Source organism: Aplysia californica, unplaced genomic scaffold (genome assembly GCF_000002075.1).
Source record: "Aplysia californica isolate F4 #8 unplaced genomic scaffold, AplCal3.0 scaffold00177, whole genome shotgun sequence".
Lineage (NCBI taxonomy): Eukaryota > Metazoa > Mollusca > Gastropoda > Aplysiida > Aplysiidae > Aplysia > Aplysia californica.
Genome location: NW_004797447.1, coordinates 702,137 through 724,847, shown reverse-complemented (window position 1 = coordinate 724,847; position 22,711 = coordinate 702,137). Strand labels below are relative to the sequence as shown.

At 38.9% G+C, this 22,711-nt stretch overlaps 1 protein-coding gene across 2 annotated transcripts in view; it reads left to right on the top strand.

Moving 5' to 3' along the window:
* LOC101857336 overlaps positions 1-22,711 on the top strand; it is a 45,653-nt gene that overhangs the window by 5,919 nt on the left and 17,023 nt on the right. Inside the window, exons 4-16 of one of the 2 annotated variants that reach the window (XM_005098264.3) lie at positions 2,025-2,393; positions 3,484-3,649; positions 4,674-4,771; positions 5,129-5,287; positions 7,576-7,775; positions 8,688-8,898; positions 9,568-9,727; positions 13,567-13,652; positions 14,386-14,550; positions 15,703-15,975; positions 17,269-17,482; positions 19,382-19,554; positions 20,849-20,984. In XM_005098264.3, the coding sequence (XP_005098321.1) occupies positions 2,025-2,393; positions 3,484-3,649; positions 4,674-4,771; positions 5,129-5,287; positions 7,576-7,775; positions 8,688-8,898; positions 9,568-9,727; positions 13,567-13,652; positions 14,386-14,550; positions 15,703-15,975; positions 17,269-17,482; positions 19,382-19,554; positions 20,849-20,984 (2,410 nt within the window). The remainder of the gene's footprint in view (positions 1-2,024; positions 2,394-3,483; positions 3,650-4,673; positions 4,772-5,128; positions 5,288-7,575; positions 7,776-8,687; positions 8,899-9,567; positions 9,728-13,566; positions 13,653-14,385; positions 14,551-15,702; positions 15,976-17,268; positions 17,483-19,381; positions 19,555-20,848; positions 20,985-22,711) is intronic. The other variant, XM_035969745.1, reaches the window with a different exon arrangement.

Sequence of the window (22,711 nt, the reverse complement as noted above, 5' to 3'; positions counted from 1 at the left end):
ACACACGCACACACACACACACACACACACACACACACACACATGTACACACACACACACACACACACACTCACACACACTCACAGACACAAAGTTTCACTCCCACATCCATACCCATACCTACACCAATGCCCACTCAAACATGCACATCCACACCCATGTATAACGTGAACTGTTGTGTGAAATTACTTTTATTTTTTTTACAGGTCCTTCCTACAATGTACTCCCAGCATAATCTAATGGGACTGGCATGCATAGCTACTTGTGAGGTGCATGTTCTGAGAGATAGAGCTCTCACCCTCCTGGAGATGGCATTTCTTCAATACATCAGAAGTGGGGAGCGGATGCTCAACTTTGATGATCTAGTAGGTGGCTGGTTTTGAAGGGCGAATGAGTAATTTGCAGGAGCAAGAAGCATTTACCAGGCATGGGCTCTTAGGCTGGGCCGAATGTCTTTTCCCACGAAAGAAAGGATTGTTGGGAAGGAGGGGGGGATGGGGAAGGGAGGGTTTGAATATTATTAGGTAGCATAAACACGGCCTCGCGGGCACTTGCGGCCTTCGAACGTGTGGTATCGATGAAATCGGGGTAATTCAAATCACTGTTTCTTTGCTCTTTTGCTATATAACATCAAATGCTGTACTCCATGTAAAAGTTCAGCTTTTCCTCGTTTCAATGGTGTAAGTGGTTTATATGTCCGATTTTTAGGAGCTGGAGAATCGCAGTGGAAAACAAAGCCCCATGCGATCGGAATGCGTGGTCGGCCGGTTCAAAAATTGACACGCGTGCGTTCAAATCCTTCACAGAAAGATTGATGATTAAATGCCGTCTTTTCATTGGTACCAATAGAAAGATCAGTTCTTTTTTCTATCAGAATAAGGTAATCGCCTTGGAATTATTTTTCATCAATCCTTTCGGGTCTTGGAATCAAAGCCGACCAGTTTTTAAAAAAAAGTTTCTTCTCGATCGTAATTTTTTTTAGTGAACACATTTTCAACCTCACTGCGAGACTATTTTTCTCATATAAAATTTTACACATATGCATTTATATTATATGTATAATACGTTGTTTTATGTACGCACTTGTCGATTAATTTTTAAGACGTGATGTCTTTTTCGTTGTAATGCGCATTGAGCATCTTTAAGAAAATGGAAACGCGCTGTATAAATGCTATTCATTATTATTATTAAGTATCCACATTCAAATACACCTCTTGGAGTTGGGCGCTCGTCAATTTTTGGGCATGCGGAGTTATTGATACCATCTGAAAGCTTATTAATTTGCCTTTCTTTAAATGAATAATATATCCATCTAGCTTGAATAGAAGGTGAGATATTTGCAATTAAAGAAGGTGGGGTACCTGGTTTCAGTGGTTAAATTAATGAGAAAATGGCCGCGAAGTCCTTGAGAACTCAAAATGACATATTTTGTGCCTTTAAACTAGGTTTTTCTGTAAAATTCACCTGAAAATGTGTTTTCATATGAAAATAAAAGGTGATTAGCCAAAAAACTAAATTTCTATAAAAATTGCCAAACTGGTGAAAAAATGCCTTTTTCTTTGATTTCAGTATTTGATGAGCACCTGATTTTACCCCGTTTCCTCACATTTGTTCTTTTGGCTTTGTAAGAAGTGGTTGCTAAGACATTTTGGCTCTGCACTTCTACATTTCACTCTTCCAGAACTCCAGAAATACCCTGCCTCAGTCAGAGATTGTATTATCTTTAACAACTGCAATGTTCGTGAATTTCTCTTCTGAATATATATGGCTTTCCTGATAAAGACCAGAGCCCGTCTTTTCCTCCATATGCTTGATTTTGAAATGCTAAATTGACCAGCTAGTAGAAAGGATTTGTTGAGAATGTGGGACTTCAAGAAAAGCCTTTTACAGATAAGATTTTCTAAGTGTAGAAATAAAACCAGGCCTTTAGGGCCCACTTTTATATATGGGATAGAGTTTTAAAAAGTTCTGATACTGAACATGTTTGGAGTAAAATGATTGCCCTTTTGTCTCCTTTGTTTCAGATAAAGTCTTTTGAATCAGTTTTTTCTGAGGAAATGAAGGTAAGAACAGTTGAAATTCATGACCCAATGTTGGAAATGGATCCGGAAACAACCTCTGAAGAAGAAAGAAAGTTATTCAATGACTTTTTTGATCAGCGTATGACATGTGATGTTATAGATGAGGAAGATCTGAATGAATTTGGAATTCGCGTGTATGAAGACCTTGAAGGGTATCGCGAAGAAGAGCCAACCAGCACAACTGAGGAACAATTACCATCTTTTGTAACTGAGAGCAGTAGTGTGCCAAGTCCATTGAGGTCAGCACCACAAAGACAGGCCCCTGTCAAAGAGTCGTCTACTCCAGTGTTGACTGCTCAAGTTGTACCTGAGGTAGGACATGCCTCAGATAATAAGTTTGATGAAATCTGTGAAAACATTCCTTTGGAAATGGATTAATAATATGCTTATGAAAATGGTCCATGACTGGCAGACATATTTATGTCATGACATGGTGGAATTAGGCACTCTATTTTTTTTTTGGTATATGAAGTTATTAATATATTCTTAAAGTAGATTAGTTGAAGCCTGGATATTTGCTTTGATTTTGATAAAAAATATACCCATCTCTTTTGAATTATAGAAGTTGAGATGTGTCATCACTTGGTGTTAGAAGTGGCATCGGTAGTCCAGAGATTATGCTACTGGGCTTGTAATTGTGAGGTTGTGGGTTTGGGGGCTTGAGCCTCGGGCCTGATGTTGTGTCCTTGGGAAAAGCTCTTTACACGCATTTTTCTCATTTCACTCAGGTGTGAATGGTTACCCTACATAGACAGTGAAAAATATTGTTAGTATGTCGGTGCTTTTGCATCTATAAAATGGCTGCTTGCACTATATTATGCTCCCTTGGAAGACTTGGTTTCCCCCCCCCCCCCATATTATTGTAATATAGTGATGTTATTTAAAGTAAAATTCCTGATCATATGGAAAAGGAAAGAATGGAGAACTGATGTGATCTTTATGTTTCAATAGATGTTGCATTTCCACATTGTCTTAACTCATGCACTATGACAAGCTGACTGACTGTGGATCTCCATTTTCCTCACCATTACGATGTCATTCTTCAGCTTGACTGTGTGCCTCTATATATTATATGCTCAAACTATTCCACTCCAAGCTCTCTGAAATGATATTCAGGTTCTGATCCGAAAATATTCAGTTTTTTAAAATACTCCCTTAAATTTCCTTTCATTTGATGTAGTACTTTGCTCTACAAATAGATAAATCAGTGGACGAAACTAAATATATTTGCTAAACATGTGCCTGTCCGTGGAAAAAATGATGACCAGGAGGGTTATAGAATTATGTAGAGAATAAGTTAAGCCAAGTCATTTGTGTATGTATGCCATAGCACAATTGATGCTTTTTGTTAACTGTTATTCCTCTTTCTGTCTCTTCATCTCTTACCCTGTATTTTCACCAGGTGTCTTTTTCTGGGATAAGACAGGGAAAGGCAGATTGCCCTGAGGAAGATACAAAGGAGGCGGATATATTTGAGGCCTACACTGATGTATTCGGGGAAAAGAATCTACCGCAAATGTTTGTTAGGAAGTCATGCTTGGAGCTCTCGGGCCACGAAGAGTTCTCTTGTAAGGATAGAAATGACTTTTTCATTCCGCCACCTTTTGTGTTTAAAATTGTTTGTACTTTGCTAGCTGTGTATTGAGAAATGGACAAATAATAAGTGTGGGCCTCTCGTGGTCTAGAAGTATTATGTTTGTATCTGAGTCAGGTCTTGGAATCAAAGCCGACCAGTTTTTAAAAAAAAGTTTCTTCTCTAAACTGTTTTCTTTTGTCCTCCTTCTGGCCTCCTCTGTGCACCTCTCTCCCTTACTACTTACTTCTGACTATTTCTGCAGCAACTCCTGGTTTCTCGCTGCAGTCTTGCAGCCACACCCCTGATATTAGGGTCGGTAAGATCAAATATCTTACCTTCTCGGATAAGGATAAACAATCTAGGTGTTCTCGTGTGCAAGTGGCACATGTGGAAGATCCCTTGGTGGTCTTAAAATCGATAAGAGTAGGCTTCAGATGACACATGAGCTAAATTCAAAATTATTTTAATTGAAAACTGAAAATACTCAAGTCAGTTTCTTTTAAACATTGGAGTACCTCTGAAATCAGATTGTGGCTGCCTGAAAGCAAGGGGTCCTTAGAAGTAGGAAAAAAAAAAATGGTCACATAAATATGTGTAAAAATTCAGGTTCTCTGCCGGTTTACTTCTACCTTCTACTGAGATTTAGCAGGGGGAACGCTAACAAGAAGAAGGGAATAGTGAAAGGAGAGGATGATTTTATACGTGTATTCTAATTCTACTCGATCCATATTATATTCTATTACAAAATCGTCAAGTTTTCTGTTCATTTTAAATTCAAATGAAAACAGTCATATTTAATCAGTTGTTGTGAAGTCAAATCGTAAGATAGTGTGATGTGACTGGTCTGTGAGAAACAGATTTTAGAGTTTATTCACAAATGTAAGAAATTTGTAAATTTGATGCTGTTATGCAGGAAAGTTTAAATCTTGTTTGTCGACAAATTTTTCTTCTGTTTGGATCGTTGTGTTGTTGGTGATGTAATCTGTTCTTCTGGGGTCCTGTTACCTGTTTTCCAGATGCCAACCCCGAGGATTACCTGCAGATGAGAACAAAGATTGATGAGAACAAAAACAGCTTGACAGCCATCATGACCACCAAGTACATCATGCACCAGGTATTCTCTTGCTCGACCAAATGTGGGAGTTGGTTCTTTCAGGAAATAAACAGGGTTCTATAGAAGCTTGGGATGTATCATTCTCTCTCTTTCTCTCTCTCTCTCTCTCTCTCTCTCTCTCTCTCTCTCTCTCTCTCTCTCTGTGTGTGTCACACACGCACACACACACACACACACACACACACACACACACATGTACACACACTCACACACACACACACTCACACACACTCACAGACACAAAGTTTCACTCCCACATCCATACCCATACCTACACCAATGCCCACTCAAACATGCACATCCACACCCATGTATAACGTGAACTGTTGTGTGAAATTACTTTTATTTTTTTTACAGGTCCTTCCTACAATGTACTCCCAGCATAATCTAATGGGACTGGCATGCATAGCTACTTGTGAGGTGCATGTTCTGAGAGATAGAGCTCTCACCCTCCTGGAGATGGCATTTCTTCAATACATCAGAAGTGGGGAGCGGATGCTCAACTTTGATGATCTAGTAGGTGGCTGGTTTTGAAGGGCGAATGAGTAATTTGCAGGAGCAAGAAGCATTTACCAGGCATGGGCTCTTAGGCTGGGCCGAATGTCTTTTCCCACGAAAGAAAGGATTGTTGGGAAGGAGGGGGGGATGGGGAAGGGAGGGTTTGAATATTATTAGGTAGCATAAACACGGCCTCGCGGGCACTTGCGGCCTTCGAACGTGTGGTATCGATGAAATCGGGGTAATTCAAATCACTGTTTCTTTGCTCTTTTGCTATATAACATCAAATGCTGTACTCCATGTAAAAGTTCAGCTTTTCCTCGTTTCAATGGTGTAAGTGGTTTATATGTCCGATTTTTAGGAGCTGGAGAATCGCAGTGGAAAACAAAGCCCCATGCGATCGGAATGCGTGGTCGGCCGGTTCAAAAATTGACACGCGTGCGTTCAAATCCTTCACAGAAAGATTGATGATTAAATGCCGTCTTTTCATTGGTACCAATAGAAAGATCAGTTCTTTTTTCTATCAGAATAAGGTAATCGCCTTGGAATTATTTTTCATCAATCCTTCCGCGAAACTCGGAAAGCATTCAGTACACTACAGTATAGACTTAGAGCCGACTCGCTCACTCCAGGGGGGCGGGGGGGGGGGGGGGGGGGGCGGTGGGGCGGTGGCCAGGTCAATGCTCGGTGATTTTGTCGAAATAACGACAGATCATTGTGTTTGAGGCGATAAAGTACTGATTTGTAATGATCTTACAGTCTTGAGAAAAATTTGCCTCCATATTTATGTCGTAGTGATTGTTCTCTGTTGATGAAGAGATGTTTGGTTCACTTGGTACTCTTTTATTATCTGTCAAACATGGGGTTGCAGCCAGTGAGTGACTTTAACAAATTTGATCAAATTTTAAACAGCTACCATTTGAAAAAAAAACATTGACTGTGAAGTTTAAGAAGGGTACTAAAATTCTCAGGAGATAATATAGGCCTTTCATATATGGAACAGATAGATTTGGCATACAGCTATTTTGCAAAGTTAGTTTCTGGTACCTAATATTATTATTAACCACACTGGCTTTTTTTTTTTTTCAAAGACTTTTCTAATGGAATAATTTGGAGTTGGGTTGGAAGTGCGAAGTGTTTGAAAAAAATTTAGGGACATGGTTTAGGGCATACGACGAGGAAGGGGCTGTGAGGCGGGGGGAGGTTGGGATTTGTGGGGTGGGAGGGGGGGGGGGTTGATGGATTGGAGTACAACATAATCTTTAGCTAAGATATAGATGTTTTTGAGAGGGATGAGCTAGTGAAAGGTAATGTTCCTGAAATCTGAAGGAGATATTTTGAAGCCTTGTAAACTTTCCATATAAGGAGTTAGGTTGTACTGTAAGGTGGATGGCTTGGGAAAAAAGTATTGAACCGTGAAATACAAAATATCAAAGGGGATAGTGCCAGTGAAAGTAACTTGAAAATCGACCCTCCAAAAACTTGCTAAATGCTGATTTTCTCTGTTTATGTCTACTTTGTTAACATAAATTACAAAGCTAAGAAATCACTACAGATAGAACATTTTGAGTTACTTTTTGTTTTTGTTCTGCATTTCTTTGTTTTCTTTCCAGTGTTATTTCTTATCGTAAATGGAAATAATTTCACTTGTAACTGCTGGCATTACTCAAATTTTGCATGTGGTTCATAACATAATCAAAGAATTTTGTCACACAGGTTTTTTGTTTAGATAATGTTTGAAGAAAACTTTTTTTTTCCTTACCTGCACCCCACTGATTTTTCTACTCAAAATGTGTCAATGGCATTATTATTTTACCTGGAGACTGACTGGTTTCTTGAAAATTTTTCCGTTTGTGCACACTGTTTGTCATACCTTGATAAGTCAGAACTTCTTGTCAGTGTCTAGATTACAAATTTCTTCTACCCCCAGGTCGGTGCCACTGACTGAAGTGTCTTTAGGCCATTCCCAAAGGGGGGACATTTCTAGTTTTAATGCACAGTAAAATCGTAAACGGACTGATCCAACAATGTCATGTTCATAATTGTGCCTGAACTACAACTGCTTTTTCTTTCCTATTCCTTACTATCGTCATTTTCCTCTACTTCTTTTGTATGTTTGCCACACTCTTGTGCCTTTATAGTAGAAGCAGACTTTGTGCTGTTGAAGCTAGAGAGGTGAGCAGAGTAAGTCTGTAAGGACTCCTCTGTTGACATCCACCCCTTGGCGCTCCTATGACCTTATGCCGTTGTGAACGCCATAAAACCTCTACTAAAACAACAAATTTTTTCTTTCTGAAATCACTCAGGAGAATATTGGGGGCCTGTTGCACACAGCCTTGACCGACTTCAGGAACAAACACCGTCTGGACAACTTGAACCAGGCTCTTTTGTCCACCATCTGCAGAATGTCCAACGTGTATCTGATGTTGATGTGTGAGATAGTGAGCCTCAGTACAGAAAGCTCTAATAATAAGGACAAATGCGCAAACTTTTTTAACACCAAGAAGTGAGTGTTGTAATAATTGTAATAATTGTAATTTGCAAATGTTTTACAGTTTCATCAACGAGGTTCAAATCATGTAGGAAGTGGGTTTCCTCGCACTTGCCTGTTGAAACCAAACTTTGTTGAGTGGGATACAACTTTTCAGAGGACAGGTAGAGAGACTCGATGAACTGATTTTTCCACATTAGAATCCAATTCATGTCTTTCACATGCAACTGCAAAGAGCCTAACCGTTGCACTATGGATGCCGATGAAGTGAGTGTGACACCATGGTTGAAGGCAGGAGTAGATTCTGAATTTTTTTCACATTGTTTGTGCTTGTGTGTGTGTGTATGTTTGTGTGTGTGTGTATATGTGTGTGTGTGTGTGTGTGTGTGTGTGTGTGTGTGTGTGTGTGTGTGTGTGGTGAAGCACCTAACCAATATGCCAGGATCTGGACACTAAAGATGTATCTTATCTTATCTTATCTCTTAAAGGCTTGCGATGCATCCGTTTGGTTTCTATTGTTTTTTTTTCAAGAGTCAAGCGCACTGGCAATAACTTGTTGATTGCAAAACCACACTGATGGGTGAGCAGCCCTGTCAAACTAGGTGATTAAAAATAACCTACCGCCAGAAATTTCTTCTCGGCTGATGCAAAAAAGACATCACATAGCTTTATCATAATAATTTCGTTTAGCAAATGACTCGGACATTAAGATAGAGCTTCTTTGCTGTGTCATCTTAAAAAACAATTTCAATTTGAAAATGGTAGATTTACAATATCCTGGAGAAAACCTTGAGAAAAATAGAACCTAGGACCATTGTTTGGAGCTTCCATTTTAATGATCAAATATGATTTTCTTTTCGTGTATCAAATTTTAAAATGAAAATAATTTTTTTGAGTGATGTTTTGTCTTTCTCTCTTTCTCTCCAGGGGTCAATTACTAGCTTTAAAAACCACTTCTGATGTGAATAGGGACTTGAAAAATGTGGATGACTTTGTTGAAGCAGTAGATCACTCTTCGTGTGTGCTTGTTCGACAAAATTCAAATTTATTCCTCGGTGAAAAGCCTTCAAAACCAAAACACCTGCTGAAAGAAATGTTTCCAGTGCAAATCACTGTAGTGTTTGAAGCGTTGAAAAAGGTAAGACAGTTTTTAAAATTTGTTTTATAGTTACTCTACTAAGCAAAACATATATTAAATTTTGGTGTTAAAATGTGCAAAGTTCTAGCATGCTCATATTGAGAAGAGTATGATTTGTGCCATATTTTTCTCAAAATTGCCAGACCAATACTACTCACTTAGGAAGTATAGGAAAAGTGTATCTGTTGAAGAAAGACTACATATTTAAGATAAATTATTGTGAACAAACCAAAAAAAAAAAAAAAAAAAAGAAGAGAATGTGCTTTGCTTATCTCACGTAGGTTGATATTGTTTTCCTGTAAGAACTAAGAAAGGATTAGGATACTGGGCATGTTGTTGCCTCAGAGCCAGACTTGCCTTTTATGATTTTGTAAAAGGACAAGTTTTTGTGATAGCAAAAATACTGGTGAGTTTTTCTCCATGATATGGGTGTAAGTTGTTTTTTTTTCCGTAGTTTTGAGAGAGAGAAAAAAAGGCTATCATTGCATAATGCTTTGGCAAAATTAAGTGATGGAGGCGAGCATGTTTTGCACTTTTTTGTCTTAAAACTATTTGTCAAAGCAAAACAATGATGCGCTCTTAGAGGCTCTTATAGGCAATATTTTTATGAATATTGGAAAATGTCTTGTGACTTTTCTCCCCTAGACTGTGACTGATTTTTATTTTCAGACCTTTAACTCCTGGGATCCTTTCATCATTGACTTTTTAAAGGGATATTTGGAATCAAAGTCAAAAAGTGGTGTGGTGAAGAAGAAGCCTCTGGAAGTTCCTGCAGCATGCAACTACATGCTACTCCAGGGCTTGACACACTTTTTAATGTATCAGTCCCGTGAGTAAAATGTTAGATTTTTTTATTATTATTGTTATGTGGCGCTCGCAACTGCATAAGGTCGTATTAGAACGCGATACACATTAAACATCTTCAGTTGGTTGGAAATTTTGAAATTTGTCGGAGTGGCGACGGAAGCCTACTCTTATCGATTTTAGACCACCAAGGGATCTATAATGTGCGCCACTTGCATACGGGACCATCGACATTTTTTGCCCTTGCCCAAGAAGACTTGATGTAGATCTTTTCTACTAAAAATCAGGGGTGTGGCTTAAAGACAGCAGTAAGAAGGGGCCAAGGAGAAGCAGTAGAAAGGCTACCGAAAGAGTCAGGAGCCCAGAGGAGGGGGCAAAGGAGGTGAGGGGGTGAGGGCAGAAAGTGGAGACGAAAGCAGATGGCAGAACATTGCTAGAGAGCAGGAAAGGAGGTGAAAGGAGACAATTTTAGAGACAAAATTTTTTTGGGCGCGGCCCAGGTTCAAACCCGGGACCTTTGAATTAGAGGCGAACACCTTAACCTCCAGGCCGTGAGAGCCCACCTAATGTTAGTTTAGAGTCTGACCCACTTTATAATGTATCTGTCTCGTGAGTAAAGTATTGCTTTAAGGCATGGTCCAGTTTTTATTGTATCCGTCCCATGGAGAGAACATTTTTCATCTTTATCCAAGAAGAATGGGTTTTTGAATTTTGCTACTGTGGGGATCAGAGGGTGTAGAAAACATGAGGAGAAAAAAGAAACCCTGACACTGACGGGTTTATGACTCTGGACCTCCAGGTTTGACTGGCGAACTTCATACCTGTCGAGCTTCTGAGCCCCAATTTTTGTGATGGTAATAATAGTAGTGATGCTAATGACAGTAATCATAATAAAAATTACAGTGATGATAGTGAAAATGCTTATGAGAATTAACTCTTTTCCTACCAGGCCAAAATGCACCCCTGGCCCAGGGCTTTTCCCTGACCTATTTTTACGTCCCTACCCCGCCAAAGGAAAATGTCAAAACATCCAACTAAACACACACAAACCATATCTTATGGCCCATCAAACTAAAGGTTAAAAAGTAATCTATTAGATGCCGATACAATATTGAAGATTCATTCCAATTATATTACTTTGGGGTTTCTGAAAGTGATTATGCAATATCGAAGGTGTCATATGAAATCAACAATATTCCAGCTTTGAAAGGTCATAACTAAAAAGGTTCAACAACAGCATCATTCAAACTTCCCAGGTAGGTTGCCTCAAGTAATGCGAAGAAATGCTGAAAGTTATGTATGTGTACCTATTATAGAAGTGAAAGTATGAGACATATACTGAAGTCAGGGGAGCGCTTTTTTTCCTCATATTTACGTTTCGAAGTGGGCAAAAAAAGCGCTGAAATGACTAAAAATCGTCTGTCAGTGCAATATTTTCTTTCGTATCTGCTATCAGGAAGTCTATTCTTTTATTTTGAAAACGTGGATGGGCCGAGAATTTTGTATCTCCACAAGCCGCAAATGTGGTAGGGAAAGTGTTAATAATGATTTTGATGATATCAGCTATAAGATTGGAAATAATAAGTGATAATAGTAATGATAATGTTTGATAATTATAATATTGATGATAATAACAGTAATGATATAATGATTATTTTTATTGCTGGTGCTACTCTCACGATGTCGGGTGACTAGCGCCAGGCTACTTGCCCGATCTAGGGTGGCTAGCGTCAGCTGAATTCTATCGAGTAGCCTGATGCAACTGACCCGTGGGGATTTCTGCGACCTCGGGTGGATAGCATTTTCTGCCCACCCGGAGCCGGTCACCGAGATCTAGTCTTAGTCTTATACGGAGTGCCCACTACGGCTGGATCGGACGGTCGCCCGACTCGATCGCCTGAAACTGAAAACAAACAAGTTTGTTTTTTGAGGCGACCGAGTTGGGCGATCCTATCCGTAGTGGGCACCCCGTGTTAGGTAGTGTAAACACGGCCGCACGGCCTTTCAAGCGACTTGAAGCTATTGAGAGCACCAAGGACACCTCAGTGATTGGTCCAAAATAGATCGTAGATGATGTTTTCCGCCATCTATTTTTGTAGTCTTCCGAGGTTTCCCTCGCGTGTTGACTACATTGTTGTAGATCCCCTAGATCTATCACCCTTTATTAATTATTTAATTATTATCATTCATCGGAATGCTGGTGACAAAGTTACTAACAATAGAAATGCAGCGCCGTGATGTTATTAAAGATTGTCTAACTACTACCAAGATGTTTCAATTGCCTTATCTCGCGTCTGAAGGAGACTTGGGCGCTAGATGTACCTCGTCTTCTTAGCGCGTGACGGCCCGTGATACGAATGTAAACAAACGTTTCAGCGCTGAGTTGAAAGCGATAAATTTTGTCTTCGGCAGAGTGAGAAAGAGAGAGAGAGGGGGGGGGGGGAGAAAGAAATAGAGAGAGTGAGAACGAGAGAGAGAGAGAGAGAGAGAGAGAGAGAGAGAGAGAGAGAGAGAGAGAGAGAGAGAGAGAAAGGGGGGGGGGGGGTGTTTTTGTTATTAGAATTATTGATTCCTGTCGTTTTCTCTCTTCGTCAGTTCACAAGCTGATCCGGTGCAATACAGTCATTATTGTACACATTATGGCCAGTCCCGTCTTCATACATGACATGTATTATAATAATGTCAAATTGGTCAGATAATTGCAGTCAGAGTCAAACTTTCACGTTAGAACCGATCCCACTTGACTTGGAGGACAAGGACACGTGACCGAGTGAGTGACTGAATCTTGCATGATTGATCATCGAATTTTAAAGGAGCATACGCTGAAATCCCCATGGGCCAGAAGCCGCAGGCCAGGTGGGGCTTATCGACTGAATTCGTTCGCCCGGAACAAGCGCAGAAATCCTAGATCGGATGAGTAGCCTGGCACTAGTCATCCGACATGGGGCGAGTAGCCACTCCGTATTTTTATTAATATGATAACGATGCTAATTATGATTATAATAATAATGTTGATAATTGTGATGTTGACAGAAATAATAATAGTGAAGATAATGATAAAGAATAGTAATAATAATGATGGTGATAATGATTTGTTTACAGAGCAGTATTCTAAATCTTTTCATTCTCTACATACATCAAGAGTTTAGTTACCAAAACAAAGCAAGACTATTATTTCAACTCACTGGCTTCCCGCCATATTTGTTTTTGAGTTATCCTTGGCACCTGCTTTTTCAATGAGTTTTCCAAACAATCGCTGTGACAAAACTAATTGACATAACAATTTGAAACTTTGCACACTTGTTATGGACATAAAGATCGCAAGAAAACAAACGATGCGATTTCTTTCTTTCATTTAATTTTTAGAAAACAACAAAAATAGGTCCAGAACTGCTGTAAGATTCATGGTTGAACCTCAAATGGGACTCAGGAAAACTAATCAAATGTGAATTGTATGCAACTAGAATGTTTGTTTCCTATTGTTTATGGTATATACCCATAGAGAACACAAAAAGGACCGTTGATGTCCCATTGTCCCAGTTTGTTATAGTTACTAACTCTCCTTCATGTGATACACACAGAAACATTGTCCTATGCATAACGACACTTGGCGCTCAGAGCACCATAACTGAGTTTCTATCCTTTTACTGCTCTTTTGGTACAAAAGTGGTTGTAGTTTCTAAAAGCAGTACCCACGCGGCATATTATGCTGCGGTAATAACATGAAAACAACCCTCTGAACTAAAAAACCGCACAGACTATGGCAAAGGTCGTCAGCGGAAGCTGTACTATGACCACATCATTTGCGGCACGGGCAGCCAGTGAGTTATTAACTTCTTTTGTTTTTCCTGAATTCTTTTTTAGGCCATGTCACAATACGAAAGATAAACAGCTTGTACGAACATGTCATGACAGTCATAGAAATTCTTTTGGATCATCCTGACAATAAGGTTTGTTTGACAATTAATTTTTACTTTGGATTTCTTTCTGGCCACTTTCCTAAAAGATCTTTTTATCTCACTTTGTTTACAAATTTGTTGAACTACTGCCGTAAAAAAATTATATACCTGTGTTATTAATGAAATAGGTTGTGTGAGTACTATTGGGAGTTGGTTTGTCTGTTAAGAATTCTCTGTAACTTGTTGATTTATTTGAAGATTTGCTACATACATGTATTTAAAGTGCATTTCATAAAGTGTTTAGAGTTGTATTCAGTGCAGTAGTGCAGTTTAATACCTCTCCAAATTTGGTTAGCCTTGCCGTTGAGCTCTTGACTGCTGATGATGTCAAGTCAATTTTTTTAAATCTGTAGAAAAAGAGGCAGATCCTGCCTTTATCTCATTGTATTTGGTAAAGAATCTCGTAGTGTCCAGGGAGTGTTCATGGTTCTCCACCCAATTTGCTCTGACTTGTTGGAGACCTAGCCTCTTTGATAGCCTGGAGGGGTTGAAAGGAGGGTTGAATCTTACCATTGCATACTCAGCACTATAATAATATCATGGTGTTGTATGCTGAAGGAATGGCCATCTACGGAAGTGTTTTACCTAGTCTCTCCATCTATCTGCTAGGATGTTGTGTCAAATTCAGCCCGGTTTGCCCCTGATAGACACAGTCGAAGTAGCCTACCTACTGAATGATCTGAATGAGTTGGTTGTGGTGAAAGTACATTTTAAATATTAACAGGCTCGGGCTGATAGCTTCTACCTGCGCTTGCTCTGTGACAATAAGCCGCTGGTCCAGGAGCTCATTCTGGACAAGGTGAAAGCCATGCCTGGCTTGAAAAGAGAGCTGCTTGAAGAAATTAAGCATTTGTTGCTTCCCCTGCTCATCGTTGAAGAAACCAATCAGGTGGGAGTTCTGTGTTTTACTCTTTGAAATAGATTTAAAATGTTCTGTACATTAACTTCCTAAATATTCTATTCCTCTTAAAATAATTTCAAGCCTTGCAGACAATAACTATTCCTCAATTCAGTTCTCCGAAATAAAACCATAATATAGCATGAAGCTTTGTACAGCGATAAGAATAACACTTTCCCTTTTCTATAGAAATGATATCCACTAATATTCAGGGCCGCTTTCATTATGAATTAAGGCCACACTTTGGCGTTTGGGTCCAGACAATGGTTTTTTTTTGTTGGTTTTAAGAAATTTCCCTTGAAAATGATGTGCTAAGTCAGATGGAAGTACTCCCAAAGTCCTATTTCAAAGAGATAGCTCCATAAAGTTTGACCCGTTAGCCAATACAATGCTATAAAGCAATTTTGAGATGTTTTTGCTCCCTTCCTCAAAGTCTCAAAGTGTTAATTTCTTGGCTTTAAAAGCTAAAAACTAAAAATCCGTTCGAGATAAAGACACGAAATTTGAAGAGTAAGTGCACCATGCAATTCCAACTAAAGTGACGCTAGCTTTTTTATAATTTTTGAAGAAAAATATTTAAAATGATTTTTTTACTTTGCTATTTTGACCGTTTTTGTCATTTACTAATATGCACATCTTCTAAAAGTTATAAAACTTTTAATATTTACAATTTCAAGAAAAGCTAGCGTCATTTTCCTAAAGTTTGGGTGCAAATTACAAATATGTCTGTAATTAGTTCATAGATAGCATGGATTGTTTTTGAGGTTTTAACTTTCGAAAATTGTTCTTCGGATAGCCCGATTTCACTCTAATTTGCTATTTCCATGATTATGTAACCGGTTATGATTCCCAAAACTGATTGTTTTTAATCCTTGAAAGGAATACTTTGAGAAAATGATAAAAAACAAGTGAAAACCACTTAATTGTAGATTTTGGTGCTAAGAAGTAGAGTGTGCCCTTCAGCAGGATCGTTACGATTATGACATATCACTGGCTGATAATTTATAATCATGTCTATCTTTCTTTTTCATTTATCCCTTTTTATGTTTTTAAGACTATTTTCCAGTTCTTTTTGCCTGTCATATGAAAACGGAAACTCATTTTCCTCATTTATCTAGGAATGTTGTCCAATTTGTTTTCCAGCCACATCAGGACAGTAAATTACAAGGTGCGTGGTCCATAACGTCAGGCAAATTTGACAACACCCGGGTCCTGATTCATGTGAACCAACTGCCTGAGACGTTTCCTCGACAGGAGAATGGACAGAGCCCCAAGACTTATCATAACTTTCCCCTGACAGAGCTGCAGCGGCTGAAACAGTTGCAGCACAGCAACATCATTCAGATGTTTGTGTTCCAGGAGAATAGTGTGCTACAGCTCTACGTGTGCGAGGATTACAGGCGCATGAATCTGCAGGTAATCTGTTTGCATGTGTGTGTGTTTCAGGTATATTGGTCAGGTAATCTGTTTGCATGTGTGTGTGTTTCAGGTATATTGGTCAGGTAATCTGTTTGCATGTGTGTGTGTTTCACTCAGATGTGTTGGTTTGCATGCTAAGGTAGTATCATGTTTGAATGTGTGGCAGATGTGTTTGAGTGCAAGGATTATTGAGTGCTCATGTGTGATAGACAGATGTATGTATCAGTGTATGCTTGTCAGTGGTGATGTTAACATCTGTTTCCGATATATATTTCTTCCAATGTTTTCGTACGTTAGTAAGCATATACAGTGATCTCCTTCTATGAACGTGCTGCGTTAGAACCGGATCCACCTAAGAGCACACTTTTATCTAGTAACAACAATTTTTTATTTGCAATTTGCATTCCTGAGAACCTGTTCTAAAAATGAAAATCCGCCGAAAAGTTTAGGGCAGTAAACATTTCCAAGTGTTTTGCTTTATTTTACCTTGTTCACGATATTTTGTCCTTTTTAAGACCGGAATAGTGCTTTAGAATCCCATTAAAATGCATTTATGAGGAGGGAAGGATTGAACAAGGTGGTGAGGAAGCAAAGACATTCTCCTAGCAACTCCCCCACTTCCTTTCACTTATTTCAAATGGCAAAAACTGACTTTCAAGCACAAGGGCTTCTTGATATACTGATCTAGAAGAAGTTATTAGGTGCTGTACCTGTTCAAATGTGGTCATAGATAATGAAAGAAAGTGTGGAGAGTTGAGTAGGGGAAAAGGGATTGAGGATGGCATGGACTAGCAGATGATGAACTGTGCACAGTGCATGTGCACTTACCCAGATTGTTTTAAGCATACGCATGAGCTCCGCCAAGTGGTTCAATCTTTTCAGATCGTTCAACCTCTGCTTCCTCTCTCAAGAAGTCAAAACGCCTGATTGTCTTAAAAAGGTGGCCCCTTTACTAGTCCTTCTCTCCCTTCACCTAGCAGTGTTGTCTCATTGTCTCAATATGTATGTATTGACTTGTGTTTGCGTGTGTTGAGTTTCAAGAATATATAAAAGAACATTATTCTTATTTTTTATCTCACTGGATGCAGCATTTGTTCAAATTTTCGGAGCATCTAATTGGAAATGCCTATGACTGATTTCTTTTTATCTTAATTTTGATATAAATAATTTTAGCTCAGCTTTTTCTCCCATTGACTTTTAGCTCAAATTGATGGAGTTTCATGTTCCTGAATTATGTCTTTAGATATGAAACCCATTGTTGTTGATGCTGGAATCGTGTTTTCCCCTCAGACTGCTCTGGTGAAACACAGCTTGGATAAATCTTTCTTCCCGAGACCACGTTTATTCCAGTATCTTATTGAAGGTTGCTCTGCCGTGGCCTATTGTCACTCCAAAAATTTTGTTCACTGCAATTTGACTGCAGCCAGTCTGTGCTTGAGTGGGGAGCATGTGAAGCTTTGTGGGTTTCAGCTGTGTCAGGAGACCTCATCTGGCAAATACATCAGTGAGTGATAGCTGGAATGTGCTAGCTCTTGTTTTGTTTAACTCACTGGTTATGGGCTTTGTCTTTTTGCATAATGAGACCAAAGTCATTGACTCGCTGGAGATGGTTCATGCAGCATTTGCGAGCACCAGTATTTCCCCGAGAGGCGGTTCACGCACCCCCTGCGAGCACAAGTTTCGCATTTTGTCCTTGGCAAAGTATGCGTGCAAAGGCTGCGTGAACCATCTCTTACCGTGCAGCAGACCTATGTTTCATTTTGTGCGAAGTTTCACTGGAATTGGCTGGAAACTTTTTGAGCTATTGACCTGGAAGGAAAGTTAGTCACACTGAGGCCCTACATTTGTTTCTCTGACATGTCTGTTCTTGCAACCCTTTGTCAGTACAATGGTAGCACGTTTAGTTTTAGTAAGTTTTACGGGACTTGCAACACCATAAGGTTTAAGATTAGGTGTTACAAGAGAGTAACAAACACAAAAAAAGAAGGAGGAGAGATCAGGACGATAGATCTTTGATAGGAAAGTAGGAGCAAACCTTACCAGAGCACCCGCCAACCACCCACTTGGTAGCACGAGAAGCCAACATTTTTCAAGTGTTTGCACGACTTTGACAGTTCAGAAAATTCTGATTATGATATTTTAGACCATGGACATCCTGATTTGCAATGTAAATGAGCATCAAAGCACTGATTCTGATAGTGAATGTTCTAGATCTAGACTAGGCTTTCAAATGCAAAATTCCTCTTTGTCTGGAGCCCTGTGTTTTTCATACTGAAGTGGATTAGACAGCTAATACATAGCCTAAGGATTACCATATCGATTACCTGCCTGTTCATGGACTTTTAATTCATTTTGAAACACAAAACAATAAAAGACAAACGTAAGATGAATTTTGGGGGGTTTTTTTGTTTTGTTTTTTTTAAACATAAGACATTACGTCAAAAAATGTTGACAAGCAACAAATTTTAGCACATTTTCAAAAAGTCATTTCTAAAAAACTATAAAAGGTATTGCCTTTCTGTTTTTTTGTGTCATATTGGGCGTGTTTAGATCTGTTATGTGTGTAAAAATGGTGGTTGTATGTCTTTGGGAAGGGTGTTGTTTGAAATATTGAAATACCCCAAAGAACGCCAGTCTTCAGCGTATGTAGACCCGAAAAAGGCCCAGTCTCCAGTTAGTTAAACACGAAATGAACTTGACTAAAAAAGGAGCTGATATCTTTTCATGGATAAGAAATGCAAAGCAAAGCCGAGCTCACCTTCACATGTTTACTTTACCTTTCAGCTTAGTACTTTCAAAAATTTTCTCCTGGTTTATTAAGGCGACTCAAGGCTCTAAGTACTGCACTGTTTTGTTACTATAGTTACAATTTAGTTCACTCTTTCCGTGCCTGTTTATGATCTGTTGTTGATATGTTATTATTATGTCCTTTGCAAAACAGACCCTTTTTTCAGTATGAAGACCCACTCTGTGTACTTTTTCTGATTCAGTTCTTTTGCTTTTATTTTGACTTGAAACTTGTCTACTTATTTGATAAAGTAAGTTGGGCAATTAGCCTCCAACAAATGTCACTTTTAACTTGAAAATGTTGAGGAGTGTATTCTACTTTTGAAACATTTTTTTACAGCTCATTTAGCCTGTTCAGAAACAAAATTCTATTGATTGAGAATGATATTTTTGTTTTCTTTTGTAATGAAAAATAGGAATATTTTCCATACTTTAATTTTGTTATGATAGTCTTAAGTAAGATTGTACTGTTGCATATTGTGTTGGCTTTATCAGCTGTAAGAAACCAACATGTCTCAACAAAGGAATGGAAATCTTGTGTGGAGAAATAAATGAGCAAGCTATATGTTTCTTTACATTTACAGATATTATGCTGCTTTGTCTTTCTTTGCCACAGGCCACAATAATACCGGAATTCCAACCCGCTGGAGTGCTCTAGAGTCGTTGAGTAGCAGTGAGTATAGTCAGGCCAGTGACTGTTGGATGCTGGGACATTTGATATATGAGGTTCTCACTCATGGACTTTTACCTTACGGGCACGAGACGGACATTCAGGGTCTGGTGAAGAAGGTAAAGGAGTTCAGTTCCCCCTCTGAATGTGCTGTTAGTTTTTATGACTGGTGTTTTGTGTTTCTTTGAGTTTTCTGTGTATTCTGTGCATCTGGCATGTGTGAAATATGTGCTGAAGGATGGCGTTAACTCACTGAGCCCTGGCCAGTCTGGTTTCTCAATGGTCTCCCAAGACTGGCCAGTTTCAGAGTTTTTCAAAAAAATTCTTAGAAATGTAAAAATTGAGCTACTGGCTTGGCTTCATTTTTTGGTTGATGTAATGATACATTTCCTTCCCCTCTTTATAATAATTTTAATTTCACAAGTTATCTTTACCACATTTATTCCATAAATTTTTGTAATACTCCTATATTTTAAATTTCGGAAAATATTTTTGGCTCTTTGAATGTGACTGAAAAAATCCCACCGAAAGTACATTTTTATAACATAAAAAATATGAGGAGTAGACCTAGATCTAGGTATCTATATTTTCCTTAATTCTAAGGATGGTTGGAAGGCAGCGCTTGTAAGTCTGACTTCTTTTTTTTCTCTTTGTTGTTTCTGCCCGTTTTTGCTACTTTTCATCCAGCATTGAACGACAGCTCTTTTTCATTGTGCTTTTTAAAAAAAAAAGTGAACTGTAATGTTAACCTGTCATATGTGAGCCATATCTGTACTTGGCTTTTCTTTTTTTATTTTTTTGCCTCATTGTAGCCTTTATGTTGGTGAAATCATGCATTTCACAGAGGGTTTGAGGCTACCTCTGTTTTTTGGGTTTTTTTTTTTTACTATTCGTCTGTTGAATCTATCGGTCAGTATTGCTTTTTAACAGACACTTTGGCTGTTACTTTGCTGATATGCTTCTTTTTTCTCAAACTCAACTCAAACATGCACATAGAGAATGCACTGGAAATCACAAGGTAGAACGATCACTTGCCGGGTGTATTGATGCAAAGGAACTCGGCCGCCGAGCTGAGGTATAACTTTTAGCTCTTCCTTTTGGAGGACAATTAAACCGAGGAACCCTGGGTCCTCAGAGGAAATTTGGGTTACAATAGTATATTTGCATTAATACGGGACTGCACATGTTCAACAGTTTTTCAAAGCCACATCAATTCAGACAATCGACATACTATTGCTAATCGTCGCAGTGTGCACCTCGATTTTTTAACTTTGTTTTTTTCAAGGTTGACAAGGATCGCAGATGAGAAAAAAACCCCCCACAAGGTCTTAATTGTTTCTCAAGTTTTTTTTTCGCAATGAGGGCGTTTATGTGTGTTTAAAAATTTTTTTTCCTGTCTTTTTATGTTTTCAGATATGTTGCAAAGAGATTGCTCTTTCACAAGAGAGATGCTTTGAGAAAGAGACCTGGAATTTGATATTGGACTGCACAAAACCTGATTCCACATATAGACCTTCTGTGAATACTATAATTCATGTACTAAAGAAAGGTGAGCAATGTGGAACTGTTGTAGGTAATGCATTTACAGTCGAACCTGTGTAAGACGGCCACCCATTGTTATGGAAAAAAGTGGCTGTGTAACACAGGTGGCCGTCTTAGACAGGACTGATCAAGATGAAGAAAACAAACCATTCCCATCTGAGGTCCCAACCGAAGGTAGCCGTGTTGTTGTTGTATTTTGTTACTGATTTTGTGCAAGGGAGACAATAAAACGAGTAAAACTAAGTGCCATGTTAGAACAAACACATAGATCGTAAACACCTTGAGAACGAGCAACGTTTCTGTTGCAAGTTCATGTTGACGTCCATTGTTACTTTGTTACAGACTAGGTAAACAGTGACCACTCATCTCACTTACGATTTGTGTATGAGTTCTGGGCGGGCTTATGGGTTATGAGGGATCACACGCTTACCTCGCGAGCAGCTGAAAATTTGTTACCTATTGGTCAACAGTCGGTTGGAGGGACTACCTAACAACAATGACAGGTGATTGGATTATGACGCCACAACACCAGGGGCTGATGCATAATTTATGACAAAACGTAATGGAGTCACTAAAGTGGCCGTCTAAGACAGGTGTTATTGTTTGGTACGATAGGGGTTGTGTGTTAAAATAGGGTGGCCACGGCCGCGTTGGACAGGTGCCCTTTATACTCAATGAAATTATATAGATTAAAACGCAAGGGGGGAAATGGAAAGTGGCTGTTTGTACCGGTGGCCGACTTATAGAGGTGGCCGCCAAGACAGGTTTGACTGTATCTTATTGTTCCGTTGCAGTTTGTTGTGTGTATTGTATGTGTGGTGGATGAGTTTTTATTTCAGTTAATGGTTCTGCTTCACTTTTGTCTAGTATGTCCATTGATGCTATACTTTCCATCTCAGCAACTATGTTAATGTGCCAAAAGTGACAGGTCATTATTGTCACTTGATTAATTCAATAGTTACAGCATCTGGACAGCATTTCTTATCCTCAACAGTCCCAAAACTGCCCAGTAGCACCCATGTCCGATGTCTATGGTGTAAAGGCTAGGTTCATCCTTGTTGAACGAAGAAGGTGTGATTCCTGTATATTAAATTCTAATTCATAGAGTATTTCTTCCTTGCTGCTGGGGAAATGTATCCTACTCAACCTTGGTGTGTTCTGGCAGAGTCGAAGAATCTTTCCTCATAAATTATCTGGCATTGTGTCCAAGAGGGTGAAAGCATTTGAAAAATACGAGGAAAATGGCATTAGTTACAGTTAATATTTTTTTTCTTTGTTTGGATATATTATTTGATCTGTTCCATTTTGTCCATCATCATCAGGCGTGCTGACAAAATGAGTTACTTCTCGCAATCCCCAAATGGAGAAATTGGCCAAAATCAACACTAGGGTCAACTTTGTTGGTTTTCTATTGATGCCATCTTCTTTAACCCTATCCGTACGCCCTGGGGTCATTTTGTACCCCCGGGGTTGTATTGTTCACATTTTAGAATACTTCAAGTGCGAAGATCTCTTTGAAACTTTCAGTATTTCTCAAAAAAATCATTTTAACAGATGCTATGCAAAGCGTACGGATCGGATTGAAGAGTAAATTTTCTCTTTGGAAAATGGTGGCACAGAGTTCGCCACATCATATGGATATGATAGTAAAACACAACGTACGGATAGGGTTAAGTATAACATGCCTTTTATTATTTCATTCTTATGAAATGTAAAAACCTCACCTATAAGCGC